The sequence below is a fragment of the Populus alba genome, chromosome 10, assembly GCF_005239225.2.
Source record: "Populus alba chromosome 10, ASM523922v2, whole genome shotgun sequence".
Taxonomy (NCBI): Eukaryota; Viridiplantae; Streptophyta; class Magnoliopsida; order Malpighiales; family Salicaceae; genus Populus; species Populus alba.
In genome coordinates, this window is record NC_133293.1 from 7995506 (window position 1) to 8004865 (window position 9360).

General features: G+C 33.4%; 1 protein-coding gene across 1 annotated transcript; it reads left to right on the top strand.

Annotated features, from left to right (window-relative positions):
• The first annotated feature begins 1406 nt into the window (after positions 1 to 1406).
• On the top strand, positions 1407 to 7798 carry LOC118048793 (receptor protein kinase-like protein ZAR1). Its single transcript, XM_035058604.2, has 2 exons — positions 1407 to 3225; positions 6835 to 7798. Exons 1-2 carry the CDS (start codon positions 1716 to 1718, stop codon positions 7470 to 7472), a joined length of 2148 nt encoding a protein of 715 aa, XP_034914495.1. The 5' UTR covers positions 1407 to 1715; the 3' UTR covers positions 7473 to 7798.
• The last annotated feature ends 1562 nt before the right edge of the window (positions 7799 to 9360 follow it).

Below are 9360 nucleotides of genomic sequence, written 5' to 3' on the forward strand. Positions count from 1 at the left end.
ATCTGTAGTATTTATTATTTGGGATCATAAAACGACAGCAACTTAAAGCATTGTAAAAACAAAAAAGTAATATGAACAACAGGAACAGTTAGCTGGTCACTACGTTAGTATGTTTTCTGTGTTGTTTACGTTGTCTGTCCTCCAGATTTCCAGAATGGTAGTTGCCTACGGATGAAGTATTTGTAACTTGACGAAAAGTCTGTACCTTACAGATCGATCGTAGGTCCCTTTTAGTGGGTTAGTATTTGTTTATTTTTTTATCTTTTAAAAATATTTTATTTTTTTATTTTTTATTAAATTCAAATTAATATATTTTTAATGTTTTCAAATTATTTTAATATTCTAATATAAAAAATAATTTTTTTAAAATAAAAAAATAACATTAATATATATTTTAATATAAAATTTATTTAAAAAAACAATCATAATCACAAAACAATTTCTTATTTGTTCTCTTCTTGACCAGGATGGGAGCAGATGTCTCTGTCAAGAAATATAGGCATAGAGACTTGCTACTTGACATGATACAATGTCGTTTATCTCTGCGAAAGAAGACTCCAAAATTCTTGCAAATCCCAAAAACTCCACTTGAATAGACAACAGTACTTGTTTCTGCCCATTACAGTGATACTGGAAACTATGAAGCAGACGTTCAGCGCTAAAAAAAAAAAACATTCGATTTAAATTTCTTATATGCTGCTGATTAGTAGGGGATTTTTTTAAAGTATTTTTTTTAAAAAAATATTTTTTATTTTTAAAAAATATTTTTGATTTTAATATATTAAAATAATAAAAAAATATAAAAAATAATTTTAAATTTTTATAACATACTGCTTGGAATGCAAATTTAAATGTCCCATCAGTTTTTGTATTTATAAAAATATTTTTTAACTAAAAAATATATTAAAATAAAATTTTTTATTTTTTTATATATATATTTATTAAATCATTGAAATACATTAAAAAAAATTTATTTCATTTATTTTGAAGTAAAAAAAACTTGAAAAACAAAATAAATCACAAAAACAAATACTTCTTAACTTTACAGGTTAAGCTGGCCAACGTTATAATCTGAGTCCAAAATATATTTAAATCCTCTCTCAATTCTCATGAAAACAAACCTTTTTGTGGTTTCTCCATTAAGAGATTAAAATAATTAAGGATCAAACTAATTGGTGATCAAGCAATCAAAAACACCAGCTGGTCATCAAGAATTATCTGTAGTCTCGTAATAATCACCTTCAGCTCGCGAATTCTTTCGGCTAACAAATCACTCAAGAACAGGCCATGATCGGTGTACCCCCATGATTACCTCAACAGCAAGCTAAAAGCAGGCCTTAAAAATGGCAGAAAGTCACACAAAAATTATCCAAGGAAATTTCCACCGCTTCCTCCTTCCAGGTCATGCAGACAAGAAGAGAAACATAGACGCATAAAAACATCAGTGTCATGCATGAGACCAAACTCTCTAATTAGAAAGCAGTTGCGTCATTGCTTTTCTTCTACTCCCCTCGGAAGTCCCTTCTCCGGTGGACCCCATTTTAATCAAAATCTCGTCTTTCTCAAGTCTCTTCCTCTCATAAATCTCTCACTTCCAACCAACCACCTCCACACCCTCCAGCATCACTTGCCTTTCTTCTCCTTCTTATAGTTTCCACTTTAAGTATATCCCACTGATCTCTCATTTTACTCCTCTCCGAAACAAACACACCGTGATGAAGAGAAACCTCTCGTTAACGCTGCTCTTTCTCTTCTTTCACCTCCTATTCAGAGCCAAACCCAGCCACTCCCTCACAGCTGATGGCTTATCCCTCCTGTCCTTAAAATCAGCCGTTGATCAAGCTTCTGCTGGCTCTGCTTTCTCTGACTGGAACGAAGATGACCAAAATCCATGTCGCTGGACTGGCATTTCCTGCATGAACATAGCCGGGTTGCCGGACCCTCGTGTTGTTGGCATTGCAATCTCCGGCAAGAGTCTCCGCGGCTACATTCCATCCGAGCTTGGCACCTTAGTTTATCTTCGGAGACTTAATCTCCACAACAACAACTTCTACGGTTCAATACCTGACCAGCTGCTTAACGCTACTTCACTTCACAGTCTTTTTCTCTACGGTAACAATCTTTCTGGTTCTCTCCCGCCTTTCATCTGTAACCTCCCTCGTCTTCAAAATCTTGACCTTTCCAACAACTCGCTTTCGGGTTCTTTGCCTCAAAATTTAAATAGCTGCAAGCAGTTGCAGAGGTTGATCCTAGCGAAAAATAAATTCTCCGGTCCAATTCCAGCAGGGATTTGGCCTGAATTGGATAATTTAATGCAGCTTGATCTTTCTGCTAATGATTTCAATGGATCCATTCCTAACGATATGGGAGAGCTTAAGTCTTTGTCCAATACTTTAAATCTTTCTTTCAATCATTTATCGGGCAGGATTCCGAAATCACTAGGAAATTTGCCTGTTACTGTGAGTTTTGATCTGCGAAACAACAATTTCAGCGGCGAGATACCTCAAACAGGGTCTTTTGCTAACCAAGGACCGACTGCTTTCCTCAGCAATCCTTTGCTTTGCGGGTTTCCTCTGCAGAAATCTTGCAAGGACTCCGCACATAGCTCGTCTGAAACTCAGAATTCAGCACCGGTTTCTGATAACAGTCCTAGAAAAGGATTAAGTCCCGGTTTGATAATAGTAATCTCAGTAGCTGACGCAGCTGGTGTGGCGTTTCTTGGTCTAGTTATAGTTTATATTTACTGGAAAAAGAAGGATGATTCTAATGGTTGTAGCTGCGCTGGGAAAAGCAAATTTGGTGGCAATGAGAAATCACACTCGTGCTCACTATGTTATTGTGGTAATGGGCTTCGAAACGATGACTCTGAATTGGAAGATCTGGAAAAAGTAGAAATAGGGAAGCCGGAAGGAGAGCTGGTGGCGATCGATAAAGGTTTTACTTTTGAGCTCGATGAATTGCTAAGAGCATCTGCTTATGTGTTGGGGAAGAGTGGGTTGGGGATAGTGTATAAAGTGGTGCTCGGAAATGGCATTCCGGTGGCTGTGAGGAGGCTTGGCGAGGGAGGAGAGCAGAGGTATAAAGAGTTTGTAACGGAGGCGCAGGCTATTGGGAAGGTTAAGCATCCAAATGTTGTCAAGTTGAGAGCTTATTACTGGGCTCCAGATGAAAAGCTTCTCATCAGTGATTTCATCTCCAATGGCAACTTGGCTAGTGCTCTTCGAGGTCTGTATTCCCTTTTCTCTTTGTTCCTTTTACATTATGTCTAAGTTGCAGTATCTTTGATCCTCCATGAATTATTCATCGCTAGAGCCTAAAACTAAAAGCCATTGACTTTTTGTATGAAACCAAACCTTTTCTGTTCAAACCGAAAGTTGTAACATCAGGTTCAAGTTGGATCACATGTTTCTAACATGTTGTCCAACTTTACTCCTATTCGAACACAAATAGCTCAAATAGTTTTTTGTGCTAAAAGAATTATTTTCGATATCAACACATCAAAACGATAGGTTCAACCGCAACAAAACTCAGTACCTTTGTTTCCAAACGCAATGTTTTTAAGGCCGTCTGTTTCATGAAAAAAACCAGCTCGAACTTGAGATTCCTCGATAAGCTAATTGACTTGACTGCTAATCTAAGATGAACTGTTCTGGGACGGACGAGGAGGGGAATTGTAAGTACGAAAAGCTAGGAGTCATGAAGACGGGAGGAGTTGGTAGTAGTTGTTTTCAAAATGTATTTTATCTGAAAAAATATTAAAATAATATTTTTTATTTTTTTATATTAACAAATCAAAACTATATAAAAATATTAAAAAAATATATATATAATTAAAAAAAAAAAAAAACACATTAAAACTCCCTTTCAAACAGGTTGGAGGTACAGGTGCAATAGTTAATGTTCCTTTCAGTAGAGGGAACATCAATTAGGGAGCATAAATGGGCTTAAATAATGGGAATGGGAATGGCCATTATGACTCGGGCATTATTGGGCATGTGGCCTACCAGTTGGGATGTATATCACCCACTCACTGCTCTTTACAGGCCATGCTTTATGCAGGCAGTGCCCCTCACTCACTAGTCTCTTTCCCTTTGTTCAGGCAATGCCTGGTCTCTCCTTTCTATTCACAAGATAAAAGGGAAATATTCTATTGATGTAAAAAATATTTTTTAAAAATTAAAAAATATATTATTTTAATATATTTTTTAATAAAAAACACTTTAAAAAACCACTACTACTGCTATATTCTTAACCACCACAAAAATAAAAAATAAAAGAGAGAGAATTTAAGGAATTTCAAAGGAAATGATTAGACTACATTAAGTAAAATGCTAGAAGGGAGGGGACTCTTTCCCTCATAATCCACGGTGTTTTTTTTTTTTTGATATTTTAATTTTTTTTGCTATTAATTTTTTAACTTAGTATTTATATTATGTGTTTATTAGAATTTAAAGTTGATAATTTATTTTAATTTACTTTTATATAGTTTTCGCAATATTAAAAAAATATCCAAGCATAGGGTTGATATAAAAAAAATCATAGAAAGGCAATATGGTCTATTTTTTAAAAAAACTTTAGTTAAATAAAAAATGATTTAGAAAAAAACTAGGTTATTAAATTTTATAGAGTTAATGGCCTACTTTGTGCCAAACTTAGCAAGGTAACCTTGGTTGTCTTGGTTCACGAGTTTAGCGGAAGTTTTTTGCTCTCTAATAAAACTCAATTATGTGATCGTCTATTTTTTCTATCACATGGTTAAAAAATATATATATTTTTTTAAAAAAACATGTTATTAAATTTTAGAAAATCCATAAGCCTATTTGCGGGCTTGGCGAATATAACTTTTTTTTTTTTTTTTTTTAATTTTTTTTTTCAATTTCATCATTCGATATTGAATTGATTGAGAATTTGAGTTTTATAATTTTTTTTCATTTTTTTCGAGTATTAAAAAAAGTTTTTGTATTGATTTGACACTTCAATTTTGCGATTATTTATTTTTATTATCATATAATTAAATAAATAATAGTTTTTTTTTTTTTAAAAAAACAAGTTATTAATCCCAATGAAATTCATCACTTGATTCATGGGTTTGATGGCTTTACCCTCAATCTTGATATGATTTTTTTTTTTTTTAGTTTTTGCCCTAATTTTGTTAATTATCTTCTTTATTTCACTTTTCTTTTGAATGAGAAATAGAATTCATGATTTATTTTTGTCTTTTTTCTATAAAGTTATCATAATATCAAATAAACATCTTTTTTTAGGATTGATACTCAATTTTGCAAATATTTTTTTTATCATAAAATTAAATAAAAATAATTGCCAAAAACAAAAAAAAAATATTAAACTCATTGAAGTTCATGATCAGATCGCAGAGTGACCGTATTAATTCAATTTGGTATCATCTTAATATATATTTTTTAAATATCATCTTAATTTTTTTTTAAAAAAATATGTCATGTTTTTATCTGTCATCTAAATTGTTATTAAAATCTATTAATTTATTGATTTATTTTAGATAAACTTCTAAGCAGTTTAATTAAAAACTTGAGTTAGGCATGAAGTCAGATTAGTAGGTTTTAAAATTGAATTGCTTAATAGAATTTAATGATATTGAAAAAAAAAAACTTTATAATCTGAACAATATTTTTTAAAAAAATTTAAGAACAAATAATCTGATTAACAGCACAGCACTGGAAAATTACTATTATAATACTAGAAAGATATGATTCTCTCTTCGAGGAGTATTTCTATTTGTCGTGGGTGCTCGGGTTAGGATGACACTGTAGCTTGCCTATAAGATGCACCGAATAGGTAGGTCCCTCATCATTGGCCACGCTTTACCTGAAGTGGTTGATGGAGGAGCGATGATGGTGGGGGATTTAGTACAGTTTGACCCCACCGATTCTTCTTTAGGCGAGCATTCCCCGAGATTCCATAAATGCTAGCTGCAGTCAAAACTACAGTATGTCCTCCGTCTTGTTCCTCGTGTTGGATTTTTTTCACAGCTCATGTATTCGAGAAATCAATCTCGGCGCCTCAAGTTTCTTTCATAGCTGCATGCTTCAACTTTGTCAAAAGTTCCCTTTTCTCTCCTACTTTTATCTGAACGTTAAAACTTTATCCCAAAAGAGTGATCTTTACAATCTTTCTTGTTTTTGCTCCGAACAATTGATGGAAGTCCCCTTTACTGTAAATTTGTGACCCCTGATCATTCTCTGTAGCACCTTCCTGGGTGCTCTGTTCTTGCTGTCAGAAGAAGTAGAAGACATTTAAGATTCTTAACTCTGATCAAGACCCATCAAGATAAATATGCAGTATACCATGCATTCAGCTAGTAGTCTGCAAATGCATATGTTGAAGCAGATGGCATTCGTGATCCATTACAGATTTATGATATAATATATAGTACCAAACATGGTTTATTTTTTCCTGTCCTTTTATACTCGAGTTAACAGGGGTTCTGCTCTGCATATCCATCATGGGGCCTATGATGGGTTTTTGTTTTACATCCTTGGCATGGTTACATAAAGGATAATAAATGTTTGAAAAATGAAGAATAAAAAACTTTAACAAATTACGGAAATTAGACATTGATTTTATTTTCTTGATATGGTCCGTGACTGAAATAAATGACAGAACAATGGAGAATCTGCATCACATCTTATCTGGTTTATCTGTTATAGCAGACATTAATGACACGTTCTCCAGGTGTTTGATATAGTTTTGATTATTTTGCGTAATCTCTATGTTCTGTAACCGATCATTTTCTGAATCCTCACTTACAATTTAACCGTGAAGGTATAGGCACTAATAAACAGCATTAATTTACAGGGAAAAGTGGTCAGCCTTCAACAAGTCTGTCGTGGTCAACCAGGCTGAGAATTGCCAAGGGGACAGCCAGGGGCTTAGCCTACCTTCACGAATGCAGCCCGAGAAAATTTGTCCACGGAGACATCAAGCCATCTAATATTCTCCTCGACAACGAATTCCAACCTTACGTTTCTGATTTTGGCCTCAACCGACTGATCAGCATCACCGGCAATAACCCCTCCTCTTCGGGCGGCTTTATGGGCGGAGCACTGCCTTACTTAAAATCAGCTCAAACAGAGCGAACAAACAACTACCGTGCTCCAGAGGCTCGTGTTTCGGGCAACAGACCTACCCAGAAATGGGATGTGTATTCATTTGGAGTTGTTTTGCTCGAGTTGCTTACCGGAAAATCTCCTGAGCTTTCACCCACCACGTCCACTTCAATAGAAATTCCAGACCTGGTGAGATGGGTGAGAAAGGGATTTGCAGATGAAAACCCTTTATCAGACATGGTTGATCCAATGTTGCTCCAAGAAGTACACGCAAAAAAGGAGGTGATAGCGGTTTTTCATGTTGCTCTTGCTTGCACCGAAGCTGACTCTGAGGTTCGCCCTCGGATGAAAATTGTATCTGAAAATCTTGAAAGGATCGGAACATAGGAGGAGGAACGCTGCTTTTTCACTCACCAGGTGTCCTATTCTTTGGAAAAAAAAAGTTTTTGATTTTGCAACGAGCGCTTCGTTTTTTGCTAAGGTGAGATTTTGAAAGGTCAGGTGGGTTGAAGATTGCTTCGGCTTAGACTCCCATTGACTCCAAAACCTGGCCTAAAATTTTTGGGCAGGTCCAGCAAGATTTCATAGCATAGATGGAATGAGAAATCCAATTTCTTTTCTTTTCTTTTGAGGGAAGTAGCTTAATTTGTAATTTAAAAATTTATATTTCCTGTTTCTACGGGAGATGCTGTAATAAAAAATACCTTATTCTCTCTCTCTGTGTTCTTCATTTCCTTGCCTCTTCTGCTTGGCTCCTGAGTTTCTTTCGGCATTCTCTTGAATGGGTTTTGGTTTAGATCAAGAAAATTCAGTGGCACAAATTAGTCCATGCAAAGCCTTGACAACCAACGGTGTTATTGTAATCTGTTGTCGTTTCATACAGGACAGAACTCCATTGTCGGGGCTCAGGATCAACTAAAATTCTCTTTTGCCTTTAGCCTCTGCTTGGCGGCTCCCGGAGCAATTGCAATTTGCAAGTGGACTTGTCGGAGGACAGACTGTCCGTTGGAATTGGAGTCGGAGCGAATATGATGAAAAAGGGATCCGATTCCATTTGTGTCGAGGTTCCAAGTGTTTTTACTGTTTATTTAATCATTTTAAACCTTATTAAGCAAACCTAATTCTTTAACCTTTAATTTTATTTTTATAAATAACAAAAACTTGATATATATAATTATTATTTTGATATCATATTTCAATAAAAATATCTAAGTTTTTAATTTTAATGTATGATTAAAGTTTAAGATATAGTTATAAAAATTTGATAAATATATCCATCGATGATTATAAATTATGAATATGTAAAATTAACATGTTGTGTTAGTTGATATCACATATAATATCTATCTGAAACAAAAAAAAAAAAAAGAAGCTAAAACTAAAACGGAAGGTAAAAACATTGTGGCCAAAGGCTTACTTTATTATTCATCGGTAGTGTAATTATTACTTTGTTTTTTTCTAAAAAAGTAAATGAAATTTTTTAGGGGTAATTCAGTTTTTACATGCAATTCGTTAGTTATTATGATATTGACCGGGAAATATTTAGTCTTTTAACTTTTTAGCATGATAAAATTACATAATTACCTTTTTAAAAAAAATTAAACTACCATCCAAGATCATTTTCATTTTTTCTTCTTATTTAACATAGTGAGATAACAATGATATCTTGAATGATATCTTTTAAAAGAAAAAAAAAAAAAAAAGAAACTCTCGTCCAGTGAATTTTTTGTTTTTTCACTATTTTTTTTTTATTATTATATTTATGTTGACTTAAAGGAAAATTTAATCTTTTAATACATATAAAATATTAAAAAAAATAGTTGATGCATGCATAGTACATTAAGCACTTCTTTGCTTTTGGGTGACATGTGCAAAGACTTACTACAGTTAACAATAGGTTTTCTTGGTATATTGGATTCATCTGACATGACATTCTAAACTCTAGTTTGGTACTGATAAACTTTATTTCCCCTTTCTTTTGTCTCTTCACCTTGGTTTTCATGCGTGACATTTTATAATTTTAAACAATCTTAAGAGTTTCAAACCAATCCTTCAATTTATTTTTTCTTCATATTTGATCTATATTCTTTTAATTATTATTGTTTTTTTTTATTTGAAATGGTTTATATAATTGAATTTGTTTTTCAATTTTATCTTCTTTTAATTTTTTATCTTTTAGATTTGGTTCATGTTCTCTTGGTTGTTGCATATTTTATTTTGGATAATTTTTACTTATGATTTCATCATCCTTCAATATTTTTTCCTATGTAAATTG